A 20,832-nucleotide genomic window follows, 5' to 3' on the forward strand; every position below is an offset into this window, starting at 1 on the left:
CATCCTACTCCATACAAGGTTCTTAACAGTTTATGCACAATAGAAATTGCTGAACTGGATTACAGTACCAATATTATCCAAGTGCACTCTAAAATGTCAAAAATAGGGCTCAGTAATGTTGTTCCTTACAGTCTAGTGAACATTCCTCAAATACAAAACATTTGAACTACATAATTTCTTGACTCAGGTCAAATTTGTTCCCCTATTCTACAGAAGCTGTGGAAGTAGGGAATGGGGAAGAGGAAGAATCCCAAACAAAAACACAGCTGATATTACAAGTGCCACTGAGTCAAACAATGGAGCCTGGCTCTCTATTGTAGGGTAATGTGAAACTTGTTCTGCCAACCACAATCCCATTTTGTTGCACACAATGATTCAGTTGACCTTTTCTCTTCCTTGAGATTTAACCAGTAAGAAGTCCAGAAGGAAGAGGTGGCTCCGGCTTTGTTCAGTCCCAGCCAATTTGGTTAAAAATTGCCATGCTCGTATGGAAACTCTAACATCCCAGGCTACTCTGATTTTAGTCACCTCTGCCTGTGCAGCGTAAGATTTCAGCTCTCTAAAAACAAAAAATAACACTGCTCACAAAGTGTACAACAGAACCTTCTGAGTCTCTGTTACCTGACCCATAATAAATTTAAATTCATTCTGCTCTTTATAGCAGTGGAATTTCTGCCTTGCATTCATCACTTCAAGCTCAGCTTCAGGCAGTTAAATCAGGTTGCCTTCATAGTAGATTATATATCTGGGCCCACCCAATGAGATTCCTCACCTGGGAGAAAGCTGGCACTGCAACGCTATATGGCCTCTGTTTGAAAGTGCTGACATTCTGTGTCTGGAAAGCTCGGGAGGACATGCTGTAATCAGGAGGGGGGATATCATCTTTGTCCAGCAGGTTACCTGTGCTGCTGCTTTTCCCTTGGCTGCAAGAAGAAATACTCTTGATTAATATCTGCTATATGCTTCACCGCAAATTAAGCAGCCAGACTGCAAATGAAATGACCGCATTTTAACTAGACACTTCCTTTTCATTGCCCATTCAGAAACTTAACTTTTGTCTTTAGCTAGGAAATAAGAGCCACATAAAAAGAGCCACATATTCCTCAGCTGCTCTAAAATCCCATTTAGACATACAGTCTAAAATTTTCACAAGGGACTAATTTTTCTTCCAAAGGTCTAACAGTTCCTGCCCATCGTCTTCCAATAATTAACAAACATCCTGATGGAAGTCATTCTATTAAAAGCATATTTACTTTTGGGTTGTTCCTAAAAAAGACATCAAATATTTTCACAGCAAGGCTTGCCATACTGGTCTGACTGACCTGGATCAGGTACAGCATGTTACCAATAAACAAGGAGACTGAACAATGTACTCATTCTGGCTTTGCAAAGGTGGGTCCACCTTTCTAAAGAGAAATCTCCTCAACAGGACACGGGCTTCTTACCTCATGTGTAGCCTGTCACTCCCATCACTGTCCAGCACACGGGTGTAGGAGAATGGAAACCAGCCTCTCCTGTAATGCAGAGCAAAAAGGGAAAGAAGATTGCATGTATCTCTGTCACATTGGATACCAAAATTTGAGAAGTGTTACAATTAAAGCAGTGGGCCATCTGTTAATCCATTGGGCCCAAACTTCAGGCCTGAGTGCCCCTGAAACAATTTTGTATATATATGTATTATGTATTTCATGGAATTTTGCAAGTCAGGGGATGGCAGAGGGTGTGAGTTCTAGGATCACACTATGAATCCATTCCACCTCTCCTTTGAAGTGGAAGCGAAAAGGATGCCTGGCATATACAGGCAACCATGCTCTGTAGAACTCCTACAGCTTTCCCAAGTATTTATGTCAGAGGTGTGTCAGCTGTCAAGTCCTGGGAGCAAAACAAACAAAAACCTCAAAAGCCCCTATGGAAGGAAAGGCAGAATACACCACTCCAATGAATTACTAAAATTAGCATGCTGCACTCCACTTACACAATGGTGAATCCACCCCCTGAGCTTTGGAGAACTTTTTTACCACAAAAAAAAAATCATACAAATAAAATTGGTTTCCATGCTATCTTGTGGCAAAAAGATCTGCGGGCTTACAATTTTTTTCTTCCTTTGAAAATTTTTGAATTTGCTGCAACATGTTAATAGCAGACAGCATTACCTTCCATATTGCTCTTAACTGCTTATGAAAGCTGAGGCAAATGGTCACTGAATTTTCAGCATGATAAACTGAAAAGTCTTGGAAGAAACATATAAAAACAAGTGCGCAAACACCAACAAGCCATCAACGTTATATGTATAAAATGATGCTGCAGTTAACAGGACCATAGGAAGCTCACCTGTAAGCCCTTCACCTCACACCACAATAGCCTTCATTTCTGGATAGTTACAGAGAAGGTGCTGTTATCTGTAACAGTCCTAGCTGGAGAAAAGAGCAAGAGTCCAGTAGCACCTTAAACACTAACAAAATTTGTGGCAGGGTATGAGTTTTCATGAGTCAATGCTCACTTCTTCAGATAATGAGCAGTAACTCACAAAAGCTCACGCCCTACCACAAATTTTGTTAGTCTTTAAGATGCTGCTAGACTTTTACTCTTTTCTACTGCTACAAACAGACTAACATGCCTACCCGTCTAGTCCTACCTGGGGCAGACACCATGCCATTTGTTCTGTTAAGATGTCTGCAACATTCTCCTTTCTCTACATTCAGTGATGCAGAGGCTGCCTCACCTGAGGCTCCTACTCCCACTCCAAGCTTCCTATCTCACTTGAGAATTAAATGGTTATATAACAGCAGATCACAGCAGACTTTGTTTATCCTGCCTTTGCTAATCAGATCCACTATTTCCTTGGCAACTGCCACTGGTCAGTGAAGCCAGTCACAAGACATTTCACTCAAAAGATCAAATTTCTTCCAACCTTCAAGGAAAGAGTAGAAAATTCCAGGATGGTTTTCTGGCAGATGAGAAAAACATCAAGATTTCGATTATCAGAGACAGTTCACAAATAGCCGGGGATTACAGAGGAAGTTACCTACACAGCTGTTGCCAAGCAACCAGCTTGCCCCTATTCCTTAGCAAGTGTATTGTGCAAAATAAAACCGGCTGTAGCAATCTAACCCAGAGGCAACTTTTGTTCCAGGTTATGCCATGGAAACTCCAGGGGTTAAGTGACAACGCTTTCCACAGTTTCTCTTAGTGCTCTCACTTTGGGAAGAAATCTTACTTTCTCAGCATGAGACCAATAACAGCAGTTCTATTGCTGGGTTTGAACTTACTATTAGGGTTGAGCTGAAACATACCCTCTTATTCAGTAGCCTTGTTAGCAGCCTCTACCCAGGCAATATTTGCTTGCTTCCTGCACTATACTACACTAGCCTGAGAGTACAACATCAGAAGCTCTTTTCAGTGGCAGTGGGAAGCAAAGCAGCAAACCATTTTGTGGAAAACCATCACGAAGAAGGGTACAGTGGAAACAGCAAGATTTGGGAGAGTCATTTCACACCCTACAACCCATCCCCCATTTCACTCCAAATTTTCATCTATGGACAATACTTTGGTCCATTTCTATTTATTATATATACATTCTCCCTCTTGGCTCACTAAACTCTCTCCCAATAATAAAACACAGGGCATCAAAAGATTACAAACATTCCAAAGTGGTGCAGGCCAGAATCCTGAGAAAACCAAGCATTTCAAGCACAAAGGGCAGAGAATAATTCCTCTGAAGAAATTTTACTGCACTCAGACTGGGTAAGGATTTGCTCAATTTTGGATTTCCCTTTGTTTGTATTTCCAAAAGACATGTAAGCAGAGGGCAACAGGAATAGCACAGCCCTACTGTCCCTAGTTTTGCAGGGAGCTAGGGCAAAGGGAGGTGGGGGAGAGCCAACTGTGCCTTATATGGCCTCCTATGCTGTCCTCCATTCATGCTGTACATGTGCCCTTCTGGCATGCCCATAATCCCAGGCTCCTTTCTGTGAGCCTCCCAGCAAGCCCTGCCCCAGAGCCTTCATCCTTTGCAGGGAAGAGAATTGAAAGGCAAATGCCAATTGTTCACTCTTTTCTTGGCTCCAAGACAGGCAGCACTGGCCTGACCACACATGGCGCCCTAGACAGACTAGTGGTCTGCCGCCCCCCTCCACAGCACCCCCCCGTGCCTCCCCCCTGCGGCGCTGCGCTGCCCCTCGCCTCCTCCTCCCTCCCTTCCCCACCCCAGGTCTATTCAAATTCTGGGAAGGCAGATTGTGCACTGCTCCCAGGCTGTCTAAAGGCCACCCCCCACCAATCTGCTGATCGGCAGGTAAAATCGTGCTGCATCCTCACTCAATGCCCAGACAGGCCAGCAGCTGCACTAACGAACCACAACCCGAAAGGTCACCACTGCTGCTCCCTCCTCCCCACCCAGGAAGTGGGGAGAGGGAGCAGCAGCAGCGCCCTTTCGGGACACAGTTTGTTAGTGCAGCTGCTGGCCTGCCCAGGCATTGAGTGAGGATGCAGCGCAGTTTTACCCGCCGATCAGGTGATCGACGGGGGGGTGGCCTTTAGACAGCCTGGGAGCAGCGTGCCATCGCCCTTCCTGGAATTAAAATAGACCTGGGGTGGGGAAGGAAGGGAGGCGGCGGCGTGGGGGAGGGCAAACTAGGCCTTTGCCTAGGGGGGAAGGCTGAATTCGGAGCCCCCACCCTGCCAGCGCCCTAAGCAACTACCTAGTTTGCCTAGTGGGCGAGCCGGCCCTGAAGACAGGAGACCCACACAGTTCCACAACCTCAAAACAACGACAACAAAAAGCTTACAGTTTTGTCTTCTCACTCTCTCCATAGTGCCACCCATCCCTGGCCTCTGGCACTAGCAACGTAATGAGGTCTCCCTCCTTGAAACTCAGAAGGGTGCTGTTATCCCCAGCAGCATGAGAGAAGATTGCTCGTACTCTCATCCTACCATTCTTCTCCAACCCTGCTGCCATGGAGCTAGAACGTGGCAGAGTCTTGTTTTCAGCTGAAATGGAGAAACAATGGGAAAAACAAAACAAAAAAATCAGGCCAAGTGGCTCTTATTCTGGACAGGATTTCACAAGCTGATCAAAATCTTTTATATGAGAAAACATTGAAAGATTTATTGCAGACTAAAAAGCCATTTACTGAAAACTGAACAAACACAGAAGTTTTGAAAAACGTAGAAATTAAATCCAAAAGTGTGTGTGGGGGGGGGGTTAACTTTAATGAATGCCACTTTCTAACAGATTAGTTCAAAGTAATGATCCAACATCAAAAAGGTTAACACACCGATGTATGGATCACAGTTTATGCATATGGCACACTAGAAGAAAAAGCAGTATGCAGGAGATTAATTTAATGGCATGCACTTTAAATTATCACAACACATTTTGCTAAGATGTTCTCAGAAAGCCTCTCATTAAATATAAGCTACATAAGCTGTAAATTACAATATACAGAAAAGCTAATGGCATCTCTTATAATTATGCCATGTGATAGTGAGGAAAATATTCATAACCATTTTTTAATAGCTGCTGTCCCATTAGATTCCTTAGTTGTTTTAGACTTTGAGTGCAAGGCAGCATTTTCCAGCACTATTGCTTTGCCTGTTGTCCAAAGCAAGTTCTTTGTAGTGCTTTGTCTAAGACTTCATTCATTACATTATTCTGAACATCTCCCTCTTGATGATGGTACCAAAGGGGGAAAAGAGAAAGGCAAAGTGAGCCTCTTGGCAAAATATCCTCATTGAGCTCACTCCTCTTAAAAGAAAGCACAGCTGGAGAGCAATGCTTGTGCAACATGACAAAAAATGGAGAACAAGCAACACTGTAAAAAAGCTTGTTCATCCTCACCCAACTTTTCCTGATTGCACCAAGTAAGATCTCTTGCTTGTTCTACAACTTAGCAACAGCAGCAAGCATCTGAACTCAGGTTTTATCATCCACTTTAAATATGGCAGAAAACCCTCCACTCTGAATTGCCAAGGCTAAAGCTCCTTTCTGATGGCTTCTGTCATTATGCATCAAGAACAAGAGCATAGCAACAAACTACTTCAGATATGCACCGTATTATACAAATGTGGCCAGGTCTGCTTTATTCAAGCATTGTATCTGCGAGGCTTCCAGAAATTCTACCACTATAAAGGAGCAAATGAACATTCAGCTGAGAAATAATTCTGAAGATTTTAGTACCATCTTCATGATTTCTATGCTCCCTCTTGCAACCTGCCTCCCAGTGCTGCTGCTGCAGCCATTTCCATTTAGCATCACAACACTGATTTGCTCCCAGAAGTGGAAAATTGCTGGAAGGTTGCCCTAGAGCCCATCTGTTTCTCTCACAAAAAAGACTTACTGGTTGCGTAGCTGTTTTTGGGCATGACACTTTTGCGCACAGGGAGCGTGTTAGAGTAAGAGTCGCTCAATTGCTTCTGTGGCTGAGGTGGGGATAGAGACTTAGGCTGAGGAGGTTTCCTGTCAGACCAGTGGTTGTAATCTTCACCTTCTGAGCCTGAGACACCATTCATCACTGGAATGGTCTCTTGAGCAGACATTCTCTGAAGAAAGGAAGAGAAAAACCAATGTGAGATCAAGGAACAGGAGAACTCATGGGGTAGGAAACTAACTGGTCATATACATCACATTTTACTAGGGAATATATATTGAAAGAATATTTAACAAAAAAAATACAGAACCTACTACTACTACAGGCACAAATCAGCTCAAAGCTACAGGCACAAATCAGCTCGTTGTGCACAAATTTCCAAATACACAGCTTAAAGTTGTTTACAATACTTTGTACTACAGTGCACATCCCACCTACCTCCAATCATTCACATTATGTTTAAAACTTTCAGCTAAAAGCTTTTTGGACTGCACCCATACAGATTATCAATACACTACTTAAAATACTGAATAGCTCAATACTGTTTAGTTTTAAGTGCAAATATATCTGTGCAAGTAGTGCAGGCACAGTGTTCTATTCAAAACTCTATTCAGATTTTAAGGAAAATTACAGCTGGTTTCAGTTGTTGTGCAGTTATGCAAAAGGGGGTGGCTGAGTGCTGGAACAAATACTTTGCATGACAAAGATTGTAGGTCCAATCCCTGGCATAGCCAGTTAAAGAATTACAAGCAATAAGTGTTGGGAAAGAGCTTCACAAATAATGAACTAGATGGACCACTGCTTTAACACAGTATTAATAAGCTTCGTATGACCACTAGGTAGCATTCAGAGTGTCATGAAATAACCACAGCTTTTTGTGACATGACTCAGAAATCCTTGAGTTCACATTCTTCCTCCCATTGTGGACACAATCAAAGTTGAAGAATTCCTTGTAAAAAAAAAAGTTTTCAATCTAACTTTACTTTGTTGTGATGTCCAAATTCAGGTTCTTATACAAACTGGGGTTTTTTTTCTTGTCCACTAACTGAGATTCTAAACTAGGATTAAACTGTAGTTTAGAATTCCAGTTTGTAAGCAAAGACCAGCTTTCCAAAAGAAACTTTGTGATACTAGCATTTCTTGTAATAAGCTGTTACGTCACTGGACTCAAACTTTGTTCTACAGCTTCAGACCAACACAGCTATCCAGCAGGATCTATATGTATTTACCTGTTTTCCATTTAAACAAATGGGATTTCAAAAGTCCATTGCTTTATCTAGAGGAGGGTTTCCCAAACTTTTCTTTCCCATGGCCTGGTTATTTTTACACTTCTCCGTCGTAGCCCACTAAAATTTGGGGGTGGAGCCAGGAGACTTTGGGGGTGGAGCTGGGAGACAGGAATTATGTCATTTCCTGTGGTGTCAAGGACCAAGTGATGTCACTTCCGGGGCACACTGAACCAAAACTCCACCTTTTCCTGCAATGTCACTTCCAGGGCACACCCCCAAACCTGCCTCTTCTTCGGAAGTAAATTCATTTTCAGAAAAATCTCTCTGAAACTCATGCTGAGCCAAAAGGGGGTGGAAAGTGAGCGGTCCTCTCTTTTCACCCTCACACCTTTTCCTGTCATTTCCTGTGGTGTCAAGGACCAAGTGATGTCACTTCCGGGGCACACTGAACCAAAACTCCACCTTTTCCTGCAATGTCACTTCCAGGGCACACCCCCAAACCTGCCTCTTCTTCGGAAGTAAATTCATTTTCAGAAAAATCTCTCTGAAACTCATGCTGAGCCAAAAGGGGGTGGAAAGTGAGCGGTCCTCTCTTTTCACCCTCACACCTGCATGCACCTGTCTGTGTATTTTTCTCCAGCTTGCAAGCACTCCTAATGCCCATTTTCAATTGCCTGCATCACCTACACATCCCTTCCTCAACAGCACTGGCCAGTGTATAAAGTTGGGAGTGCTCTTGCCATTGGCATCAGGAATGCCAGCACTGTGTACCACCCACACTGCGCCATGGCAGTTGCTCTAACTCAAAATATGCTAACATTTAGTAGGCCCTTCCTTCGGCTGCTACTACTGGAACCCTGCCTCAAGCTACAACCAAGCTCGCTTGGGTTTCAAGAAAATCTTTTGAAAGCTATTTTTCATACTTTTCTTTGGTTGAAAAACAGGGAAATTGCTGTGAAAGGTAGCAGAGAATTGTACTGCAATTAATGAATTAATTTCAAGTTATATGAAGTTCATACAAGCTTTTCTGCAGTTGTCCCAAAAAGGATATTTATGAGGGGCTTGCAGCTTTTACTGGCTGTGTTTCCCATGCCTTTAAAAGCAACCTGTTGTGCAGATTCTTAGCCAGTGAACTACTTTCATCCTTTTTAATATCTACAGGAGGAGTTTAATTTTGGTGTCAGACAGCTGTTAAAAGCAGGACCAGTAAAATGGTGGCAAGTTCATAATACCATCTCTTCCAGTGCTGTTGAGATATACCGCAGTAATCTCCAATAATCTCTTTCTGCCCCACGCCTCTTACTCTCACTCACACAGAAATCTCACAGAAGGCCACCTGGCTACTACTGGGGGTGCCAACTTTTCATTGGCAGAGCTCCTATATCTGCAACAACAATATGATGAACAGAAAAGTTTCATCCAGCAAAAATTGAAGGAAAGAAAGAATGGGAAAGAATGAAATGGAAGGAAAGGAAAGGAAAGGAAAAGAAAAGAAAAGAAAAGAAAGACATGGAAAGAAAGAACATAAACATAAGAGGAGCAATGTTGGATCAGGCCAGTGGACTATCCAGTCCAAAATTCCCTCATACAATGCCCAAAAAGCACCAGAATGTCCACCAGTGAGGCCAGGGCACTAGAAGTCCTCCCACTGTTGCTTACAGCACCAAGAATACAGACAGAGCATCACTTGCAGGAAAAGAAAGAAAGAAGGGGGGGGGGCAAAGAAAAAAAGCCTTCCTCATCATCAGATGACTCCAACCAACAAAAATTCTGCCCAGGAGTCGTTTGGTTAAAAAAACAGCTACTGCAATGCCCACTCGCCGCCCCTCCCGGCTGAAAAACACACACACATCCTTCTTTGCCGCCCAGGCCTCCCTGGAAAATCTCCCCAAAAGAACGTACTGCAAGGCACATGAAAGCTCATACCTTGAAGAACACTTGATGGGTCTAAAGTGCCAATGGATGCCAGCTTTTCTCTCAAACACTGGGAGCGGGGAGAAGGAAGGAGAGGCAGCCGAGCTCCTCTCTGCACAACATAGAGATAGGGTGGGGCTAGCTTTGCTGGGGGCGGGGCTAGCTTTGGCTTTTCTTGTGACCCGGTAGTGAGACTTCCATGGCCTGGTACTGGGTCACAACCCTGCAAATGGGAAACACTGCAACAAATCATTATCCTAAATCAGAAAGGAGGGAGCACAGAAGCTGAAAGGTTTCAGGCACATTCTTGTCACAAGTGAATGGATGTAATTACCAAAAGGTTAACCTAGCTTCATTCTTTGCCTTGTTTTCCAGCAGACAGGATCACCCTGCCCCCCCAACTACTCAAAAAGCTGAATCCCTCAGAATCCTTAATGGCCTTGTGTCACAATCAGGGAAGTCCTCTACAGGCAGCCACCACTCTGGTATGGGTCTGTCTGGGAGGGCCCAGAGCAACCCAAATACCTTCCTCTGTGACAAAGAGTTGTGAGAACTCAGGCATATAACAATAATAGGTTTATTGTAAATGCTCAAGAACAAAAGTGGTTTTAACTATTAGTGCAACAGTGAAAAAGGGAAAAAGAGCAAAGGTGGTATGAAGAAAATAAAAGCCATGATGCAACTAACTACATGTTCCCTCCTTCTGATTTCAAACCAACTCACCCCTCTTTGGATGAGGGAATCCTCCTGCTGCAGCCTCTCTAGAGAGAACACTTTCACCCCTCTAGATAGTCTTTTTATTCCCTTTCTTCCAGGTCCCACCCCTCTGATCTCTACTGGGCAAGTTTTCTCTCTAAAATTTCTGCCCACCCTAATCAGAGGGACAGAAAGGATTCTGGGAAATGTAGGTCTGGTTACTATTCTAATACAGGCTTCCCTGGAGCCTGCAGGCTGCACTAGGCTTAGAATCATGACACTTTGCCTTGTGAAAACACATGTTCTATAAGTGCAGAGCAGTCTATTTGCCTTTCAATAGCCCTGGGCTTTCTAGCAGCAATCTAAATCGTAACTATTCTGTCATATGTAACTGAGCAAGAGATGGTTCTAGGACCAAAACACCATGCAGAAAAAGAATGTATATGATCCTCCCCTCGCACAATACTTACTCCTACAAAAGGTGCCAGTTCTGGCGGAACTGGGAGTGGTTTGGCACCAGGGATAGGATCAGAGATGACGAGGTTTGCTTTTGATGTAGAAAGAGGGCTGGGCATAACAGTCCCATTGCTGCCAATGGCCATCTGTTGCATGAGCTGAATAGCACGTTCTGGGATCTTGTTAGGATCAGAGCAAGCCTGCTGCCACAGAGGGAGCTTCTGTGTCAAGATTTCTCTTCCCTGCAGTTTACAAAAAAAACAGAAGAAAGTCAGAGCACAAGGGGACCCACACAAATATTTCCACCAACAAGAAGTGCATGAAAAAGTAGCAAGCCCAACAAACCACAGAACACACTGCCCCCTCAATGAATCCTCCTAATGATTATTGTCTTCTAAGAGTAATAAGTCAACCATGAATTTGTAGCTTGCTTCAAGTTCCACACTCACAGACTCACACGCATAAGATTTATTCACCATTTATCTATTTAAAGCAGTGAAATAGATTAATTTGGTCCTTCATGAGTTATAAACAAGATACTGGTACATTCCAACAAAAAAGAGATCAATATATGGGTCACAATAGCTGATGGACCAGTTTAAGGGCACAAAAACATTTATAAAAGGAAAGGGAGGATGAAAGAAAGCAATTTTTTTTTTTCTAGTTGCATCTTGAAATATTCTGATAGCAGGTCAGGGGCTTTCACTGCCTCAGTGACACTGGAGAAGTGGAATTTAAACAGCAGTTTTCAGAACCTGGGAGGGAGAATTCTAAGAGGCACTGCGACTCAAGAAGAAGGAAGGAAATATGAACACAGGCATGTGCTACTGTCAAGTCAGCATAGGACTTCCAGCGCTATGCCACAAAATGATGGTATATAAAAACACATTCTTTAAATACAACAGAGCACAACCCCCTCAGTTCACAGTGATTTATTATTAAATCAGAACACTCCATTGATATACAGGCAGCTTTTTCTCTAGAAGGTCCTCATGCCAGCAAAGTAAAACCAGCTGTGTACATAACATAAGAAAAGCCATGTTGGATCAGGCCAATGGCCCATCCAGTCCAACACTCTGTCACACAGTGGCCAAAAACAAAAACAAACCCCAAGTGCCATCTGGAGGTTCACAAGTAGGGCTAGAAGCCCTTCCACTTTGCCCCCCCAAGCACCAAGAATACAGAGCATCACTGCCCCAGACAGTTCCAACAATATGCTGTGGCTAATAGCCACTGATGGACCTCTGCTCCATATTTTTATCCAATTCCCTCTTGAAGCTGGCTATGCTTGTAGCCGCCACCACCTCCTGTTTTGAATTCCACATGTTTTGAATTCCACATGTTAATCATCCTTTGGGTGAAGTACTTCCTTTTAATCGTTCTAACCCAACTGCTCAGCAATTTCACTGAATGCTCACGAGTTCTTGTATTGTGAGAAAGGGAGAAAAGTACTTTTTTCTCTACTTTCTCCATCCCATGCATAATCTTGTAAACCTCTATCATGTCACCGCACAGTCAACGTTTCTTCAAGCTAAAGAGTCCCAAGCATATTAACCTTTCTTCATGGGGAAGTGTTCCAACCCTTTAATCATTCTAGTTGCCCTTTTCTGGACTTTTTCCAATGCTATAATATCCTTTTTGGGGTGCGGTGACCAGAATTGTACACAGTATTCCAAATGAAACCACACCATCGATTTATACAGGGGCATTATGATACTGGCTGATTTGTTTTCAATTCCCTTCCTAATAATTCCCAGCATGGCATTGGCCTTTTTTTATTGCAATCGCACACTGTCTTGACATTTTCAGTGAGTTATCTACCATGACTCCAAGATCTCTCTCTTGGTCAGTCTCTTCCAGTTCACACCCCATCAACTTGTATTTGTAGCTGGGATTTTTGGCCCCAATGTGCATTACTTTGCACTTGGCCACATTGAACTTCACCTGCCATGTTGATGCCCACTCACCCAGCTTCTACAGATCCCTTTGGAATGCATCACAATCCTCTCTGGTTCTCACCACCCTGAACAATTTAGCATCATCTGCAAACTTAGCCACTGCTTACTCTCAACTCCAAATCATTAATGAACAAGTTAAAGAGCATGGGACCCAGCACTGAGCCCTGCGGCACCCCACTGCTTACTGTCTTCCACTGCGAAGATTGTCCATTTATACTCACTCTCTGTTTCCTAATAATTAGCCAGTTTTTGATCAACAAGAGGTCTTGTCCTTTTACTCCATGACTCTTGCTTACTAAGGAGCCTTTGATGAGGAACTTTATCAAAAGCTTTCTGGAAGTCAAGGTAAACAACATCTATTGGGTCCCCTTTGTCCACATTTGTTCACCCCCTCAAAGAACTCTTAGTGAGGCAAGATATTCCCTTACAGAACCCATGCTGAGTCTTCCTCAATAACCTGTGTTCATCAATGGGCCTACTCATTCTGTCTCTGATAATGGTTTTTACCAACTTTCCCGGTTTTTAAAGTCAGACTGACTGGCCTGTAATTTCCCGGATCTCCCCTGGAACCCTATTTAAAGATGGGGGTGACATTTGCTACCTTCCAGTCCTCAGGAAAAGAGGCAGATTTCAATGAAAGATTACATATTTTTGTCAGGAGATCCACAAGTTCAACTTTGAGTTCTTTTAGAACTCTCAGATGTATGCCATCTGGACCTGTTGACTTATTAGTTTTTAATTTGTCTATCAGTTGTAGGACCTCCTCTCTTGTCACCGCAATCTGACTCAGGTCTTTCAACACCCCTTCCAAAATTAGCGGTTCTGGAGCAGGCAAACACTTCTCATCTTCCCCAGTGAAGACAGAAGCAAAAAATGCATTCAGCTTCTCAGCCATTTCCCTATCCTCCTTCAGTAATCCTTTTACCCCTTGGTCATCCAAGGGCCCCACTGCCTCCCTGGCTGGTTTCCTGCTTCTAATATATTTGAAGAAATTTTTATTGTTGGTCTTTGTTTTTTGCAATATGCTCCTCATAGTCCCTTTTTGCCTGCCTGATCACAGTCTTACATTTGATTTGCCACAGCCTGTATTCCCTTTTATTAATCTTACTTGGACTAGCTTTCCACTGCTTAAAGGAATCCTTCTTACCTTTTACAGCTTCCATAACTTTGTTAGTTAACCACGCAGGCTTTTTCTTATACCTGTTTGTGCCTTTCCTAACTTGTGGTATATATTTTATCTGAGCTTCTAGGATTGTAGTTTAAATAGCCTCCAAGCTTCCCCAAGGGTTTTGACTGTATTTACCTTTCCTTTCAGTTTCCTCTTCACATGCCTCCTCATCTCAGAGAATTTACCCCTTTTAAAGTTACAAGTGGTTGTGCTGGCCTTTTGGGGCAACTCCCTGTTTATGCAAATGGTGAAATCAATAACGTTATGGTCAATGCTCCCAAGCGGTGAAGTCACTTTTACATCTCTCACCAGGTCTTGGGCATTACTTAGGACCAAATCCAGGATCGCCCCACCCCTGGTAGGTGTAGAGTACATATCTGATGCTAGACAGAATAGCTTGATCTTCACCTGCTGCAGCAGTGGTAGTAAAAGTAACAGCAAGAGCACAATCTCAATGCTTCTGTACAGCTGGGGTCCTAGGTACATTAGATCCCAATAGTTCCAGTGGCATTTAACTCCAACCAGTGCCAGTTCTATGCAGGAAAGCCTTTGGAGCCAATGTTAAAAGCGCAGGGTATGAGCAAGAAATGGGAGGTTTCACTTAAAACTGCAACATGTAAGGGCAGGTGGGTAGGTGGGGCTTAGAGAAAACAACTAAGCCATAGTGCAAGAACATGAAGAAGCTTTTAGCACCATCTGGCTCTGCAACTATAAACTAGGGTGAAGGATACAGCTGCCATTCTAACAACAGACTTCCAGGACTGGCCTTCCCCTGTTCCAAAGGGACACATAAGGAACAGGGAGTTGAGGTCATAAAGAGTTTTCTCCTCCCATCTCCAGTTGAGGGAATAGGAGTAAGAGGGATGAATGTGCTCGTTTCAAAAGTTGTGCACCTAGCCATTTATTTAAAGCAAGTCAGGAACACTTTGCCAAAGAAGGGGATGGGCAGAGATTTCTGTCTGGTCAGAAATCAACATCACTGTTAAAGCATCAGGTCCTGCTTTTCTAGCAGTTCTTCCAGCTTTCCCAGTGGTTCAGTGTTCAACACAAAAGGTTAACAGCAAAAGTGAAGCAGAGCACTAGCACCACCACACATGGGACACTTCCTCAGAAACAGCTTGTTCATGAAATATTGCTGTGTAGCAGCAGGGTGCTGTCAACACACAAAGTTGGTTACTAGGCTGCAGAGCCCAACTGCTCCATAGCAACGTGTGTGTGTGTGTGTGAGAGAGAGAGAGAGCGAGAGAGAGAGAGAGAGAGAGAGAGAGAGAATAGCACTCAGCAGGCTCCAGGCAAGCACAGGTTAATTGGGGGTGGGGTTAAGATGCGGGGCGGGGGGGGGAGTCACTTACAGCAGAATAGATGATCTGCTAGTGAAGTTTAGTGACTTTAGATTTAAGAATGAAAAGAAGCAGTCTTTCACAATACTTGGAATTCTGGGATACCTGAAGAGGCTGCCTATGTAAATGTCCAGGTGGGTAGTCATGTTGGTCTAAAGCAACGGAACAAAGTTTGTGTCTAGTGACACCTTTAAGACCAACAGAGTTTAATTGTGTGAAGTGTAAAGGTCTGCACGGCTCAGTTTAAACGGGCCAGTAACATCTACCACATTGACACCTTTAGGAGATCCTGATCTCTGGGTAGCCTGCAAAAGGGTGATGGTGGCAGCAGGCATTGTTTGTGCCAATCAGTCTTCCCTTCTCTTGCATGGACTGCAAATTGCTGTGACTTGGGGAGGACTGCAAGCAAAGAGATGCTCTCCTGGGGCCCAGTTAATGAAGTACTGGAATCCCAAGACTTCCTACTGACATTGCTCTTCAGTCCTTCTGTCTATTCTAATAAAAACCCCTAACTACTCTGAAATCCTGAGGACAGGTTAGAAATGTCACAAACAAGAAAGCAATGGCCACAGCAGGGAAATATTAAAATGACAAACTGCAGGCACATTTCTGAGTTTTCTAGTACACTACAACTTGGTGGCAAAGAGAGCCTGAAACTTCTCTTGGGGCTAGTTTACAGTACAGAAAAAAAAAAGAATGGCACAGAAAACACAGCATCCCCATTTTACCCACTTGTACCCCAATGCAGTGAGGCTGTTTTGAACAAGAAAAATTACTATACAAATATCACTTCTAAGCATATGACAATGGACTCCACATTTAAATTATCACTCATAATGAGCAGACACACAGCATGCATGCATGTGCAAGCAGCAGCCAAATCAGGAAGAGAATGGGGAGGAGGGGGTTTGCCTAAAGTCACCCAGGGCACTGGTGGCAGAAGTAGCAAAATGTAAGATGGAACTGAAGACTTCATAGCTCACTAAGATATTATGCAATGCTAGCTCCCAGGAAGAGGAGCTGTGGCTGCTTGGCATGCAGTAGTTCCCAGGTTTAACCCCTGGAACCTCCAGTTAAAAAAAGTTGTGATGTAAAGACCTGCACCTGAGACCCTGGCGAGCCACTGCCAATCAGAGTAGACAATACTGACCTTGATGGACCAATAGTATAAGATCCAGCAACTTCATGTGATTACAGATTCCGCGTAAGGCAGCTTCATGTGATCTGTTTAATCACTTTGTAATACAAGCTTGAAAACACAGGAAATTCAACTGTCATCCTAAATATCCAGCCTCAGCGTTACAGACCCATGTTAGGCAATTGCCATGGTCCTGCTATTGGGCAGCATCGCTGCTGCCCCCACCAGGTTCTCCCAGTGGCCATGAACATCTTCAGTCTTTCCAATATCTTTAAAAGACACTCAGCCATAATACAGGAGTTGGCAGCTATTTAGACTTAATTTGGACCACTGGCTGAAAATACTTTAGAAAGCTTGAGGCCATATCTTACATTCCTGCACAGGTATACTCTGAGGGATGCCACTCCTGCCTGAATACCGAGAGAAGCTTAGTGGTAAAATATACCATTAATCTTAGAGGTTGCCTGCACAATTTTCCCCCTCAAGAACACCCACTTATTTCAAAATAAACAACCCTTCCGTTTGTATACAAAAGAGCCACTTCTCAACATCAGAATGCAAGTAGCTTGGTTTATGAAATATGCCAAGCTTTCCACCATTGAGCCAGGCCACACTTACTTTAGCAAAAACTAGCAAAGAAAGCAGCAAATAAAATTTGCTCCTCAAACTGATGTCCAGTCACAGATCATAATTAAAAATGCATGCACACACACACACAGATACAGAAAGAAAGGGAGAGGGTTAAGCAGCATCTTTTACTAGAAGTTCATATGCTGTTCTCTGTACAGACTTAGAATACACATTACACTTACACCCACCCACAGTATGGATCAGCCACCTGCATAGATCCCCATGCAGAGGAATTGTTTTTCTGGGGGTTTTTTCCCTTAAAGGAAGAGATTATATATAGGAAATATAAATAAAACTAGATGGGTAAAAAGGGTTTCTTTCCCTTTGTTGGAATAATGTCACAGGTTATACTGAGCCTCAAGAATCTAAATTAATGAATTCTGCCTGCCCAACCCTGAACAGGGAAGAGATTTTGTTTGTATGCATTACATGCATCTATAACATACAAAAAACCTTCACATATGCTGGTAATTGACTTTGCATACATTACCACTTGAAGATATTTATGACTGAGACTTTTCAGTTAATCCTGTTATTATCCAAAAATCTTTCTGAGTTTTGCCAGATGGATACTGAAGATGATGAGTGATATATGACGGAAATGTGGCTACACTATCTCATACATATACATAAGCAATTAAGTTTATAGTATGTTTGTTCATAACAATACCAGCAGGAGTTAGCTGACATGGGAAGAAAAAGTTATTTCTCTACTGAGGAACCAGGGCAATAGGCAACGATTGCAAGATTTAAAAAAAACACACAACTGCTCTCAACTGGTGCAACATAGAGTTGATTTAACAATATGCTCACCTGGCCTATCAAATGACAAAACTGCAGATATGTGGTGAATATTATTATCCATGCCTGTCCACCACTCAATTGCCCTTTTGTTGCTTTAATGAATACACATACTTGTGACTCATTTCTGGGTATGTGCTAGTATGCTATTTATTCCAAACCATTCTCCAGCAGCAGAACACTTGTACTGTGTTGACTGAGAGCCAGTTTGGTGTTGAGAGCCAGTTTGGTGTAGTGGTTAAGTGTGTGGACTCTTATCTGGGAGAACCGGGTTTGATTCCCCACTCCTCCACTTGCACCTGCTGGCATGGCCTTGGGTCAGCCATAGCCCTGGCAGAGGTTGTCCTTGAAAGGGCAGCTGCTGTAAGAGCTCTCTTAGCCCCACCCACCTCACAGGGTGTCTGTTGTGGGGGAGGAAGGTAAAGGAGATTGTGAGCCGCTCTGAGACTCTTCGGAGTGGAGGGCGGGATATAAATCCAATATCATCTTCTTCATCTTCTTCTAGTACCATTCCAAGCAGAGTTATACCATTCTAAGTCAGAGGGCTCAGAACAGTGTAACTACTGAGGACTGCATTGATAGCAAAGTGATACCTCTTTGTCAATACCTCTATATATTCTTTGTCAATAAAGCTATAGAAGAAGGACCCTTAGATATACCTATCAAAGGACCAAGGAAAAATAGTTGACTATACTACTGGTAATGTGGGGATTATGCTAAACATGAGAGCTGAGGTAACCAGTAATAATATGGATTGGGTGGGAGGAGGCACCCTCTACCTTCAGGCTTAGCTAACACACCATGCATCTGCTTCTGGGCTTGTCTACAACACATCTTCCTGCATTAGAACTGGCAAGTTACATTACAAGCAATTGTAAGAACCACCACACTTGTCACAATCCAGTTGCTTCTTTAGTTTACGGACACTTCGGAACAGCTATTATAATGGAAATTACACAGAAACCTTCAGCAGGGTCCCAGAGATACATACTTCATACCTTTTCTGCAGCAAAATTCATATCTGCTGGAACAAAGGATGTATGACAGCACAGCTATAGGAAATGAGCGCTTCCTTGGGGACACACTACAGACCTGAGTAAGCAGAAGAATGGGCCAGTGTAGCAAACCAAGGAACACACTGGCATGTATACTTCTCTGTCTCCAGTTTCTCTTTGCTCATTCTTGAATGTTCAAGACTCAAAGAATTACATGAGAAGAGATGCTTCAGGATGGGATAAGTAACATTCTCTATAGAGAAACTAAACTTTCTTTCCCTGTTGACTCCTTTAAAGCAGCTGCAGTTGGCAGGCCACAACTTTTCCTCAAAGTATATTTACCTGAAATTTACCAAATTACCTGAAATTACTTAATTTGTTTACAAGTGATGTCATACATGATGAATAGGATTTTAAGGTCACAGAAGACACACACATTTCCTGGTTCGCATCTGGATCTCTTAGGACCACTTATATGGAAGGGACTTCTGTCTGACTGCTTTTCCGAGCAGATTATTCCAATTGTTGGGTTTATCAACACACTACTAGCTCACCTTGGAATGGTACACAAGGGCATTTTTGGCCACAGCACACTGCTTCTCCACCAGGAAACAGAATCGCCGCCTCTCTTCTGTTAGTGCTGTCTTGTAGCCATCAGACACATAGTTCTCCAGCTCACCCTGCTTGTTACTGATAGCTTCAATAAACTGTGAAGAAAAGAAAAAAACAGATTACTGCAGTGCATAGTCTGAACTACAGCATATGAAACCAGGCCTTTCATCTTAAACTATATCATCACTCAGTGATTTGTATGCAGCAGAGTTCTGTAGAATGCTGGAACTCATGCCATTCCTTGCAAGAAAAGGAAGCAGAGTGATCAGTCTCCCTTTGTTGCCACAGAATGTACAAAATTCCAGTTCTTCATATAGTTTAAAGACTGAACAGCAGGGGGCACTAGGCAACAGAACATATGTAGACCTGAGAGCATATATATTACCTCCCCCTCACCAACCATCCTTAGTCATCTGACCTCCCCCACACAAAAGCTCCTGACTCAGAACGTGGGCTTCAGATGTTGTGTGGGTGGCAGAAGAGCAGAGATATTCTCTCAACCTCCCTCCTACTTAGCCTGCACCTGCATAGTGCTCATTTTCTAGTGCTGATCACCCAGAGATCTCCCAGAATTACAAACTGGCTGCATTGCTTGTACCAGGTTAAAGTATTTTAAAAGACATTCACTCAGGTAAGAATGGCTTAATCACAGTTATTCCTCTGCTGTCATCTGGGTGTCAGAATATACTTCCTTCTCCTCCCTACCAAAACATGAGTGTGAAGGGACACGGAAGGAAGAGAGGGACCCTCTTCTGCACCAGAGTTGAGTGAGGCACACGAACCTTGTTTCATATGCTGCATCCCACAAGTCCCCTCCTGTGGTAAGATCGCTACCTGACAAAACCCAGCAGAGCCCACTCTTCCTTTTACAAAAATGTATTCAGTGTCAAACACAATGCCCACACATATAGTTCACCATATACCCACATAGATACCAATACACTCCCAGGAATCCCTAGTCTTTGGTCATCGGGTACTAAGAATCCATATTCAAAAGGAATAGTGGACTGTCTTGAGGATTTATCAGGCAGTTATCTTCCCAATATACAAGGCTTGTGGGATGCGACACATGAAACAAAGAACATGTGTTTCACTCAAATCTGGTGCTGAGAGGGCACCTCTCTTCCTTCTGTCCTCTCCCCTCATGTTTTGGCAGGGAGGAGAAGGAAGTATATTCTAATATCTGAATGGCAGCATCTTAGAGGTAGCCCCTCTTCCTTCCCTTGATAAGGCTGCCAACTTCCAAGTACAACCTGGAGATCTCCTAGAATTACAATTCATCTCCAGACTACAGAGATTAGTTCCCTGGGGGAAAATGGCAGCTTTGAGGGCAGACTCTACTGCATCACATCCCTGCTGAGCACTCTCCCCTCCACAAACCACCTCCCAGGCGTGGCACCCACATCTCCAGGGAGTTCCCAACCTTGAGTTGACAACCCTGCCCCTTGCTCACTTCTGCAAGAGGATCCAACTCATGAACCTGGTGTTCAGTATCAACAGCTGGAAAGACTTAGTACTTGAAAGAAG

The 20,832-nt window shown here is 43.3% G+C and overlaps 1 protein-coding gene across 10 annotated transcripts in view; it reads right to left on the reverse strand.

Moving 5' to 3' along the window:
- The window catches only part of BAIAP2 (BAR/IMD domain containing adaptor protein 2), a 201,266-nt gene that overhangs the window by 21,482 nt on the left and 158,952 nt on the right, over window positions 1-20,832 (reverse strand). For all 10 annotated transcript variants that reach the window (XM_060253422.1, XM_060253419.1, XM_060253415.1 and 7 more), the window contains exons 7-12: window positions 19,248-19,400; window positions 10,678-10,905; window positions 6,339-6,540; window positions 4,788-4,989; window positions 1,446-1,514; window positions 773-923 (exon numbers count right to left, since the gene is read on the reverse strand). In XM_060253422.1, the coding sequence (XP_060109405.1) occupies window positions 773-923; window positions 1,446-1,514; window positions 4,788-4,989; window positions 6,339-6,540; window positions 10,678-10,905; window positions 19,248-19,400 (1,005 nt within the window). The remainder of the gene's footprint in view (window positions 1-772; window positions 924-1,445; window positions 1,515-4,787; window positions 4,990-6,338; window positions 6,541-10,677; window positions 10,906-19,247; window positions 19,401-20,832) is intronic.

This window comes from Heteronotia binoei, chromosome 13 (assembly GCF_032191835.1).
Source record: "Heteronotia binoei isolate CCM8104 ecotype False Entrance Well chromosome 13, APGP_CSIRO_Hbin_v1, whole genome shotgun sequence".
Lineage (NCBI taxonomy): Eukaryota > Metazoa > Chordata > Lepidosauria > Squamata > Gekkonidae > Heteronotia > Heteronotia binoei.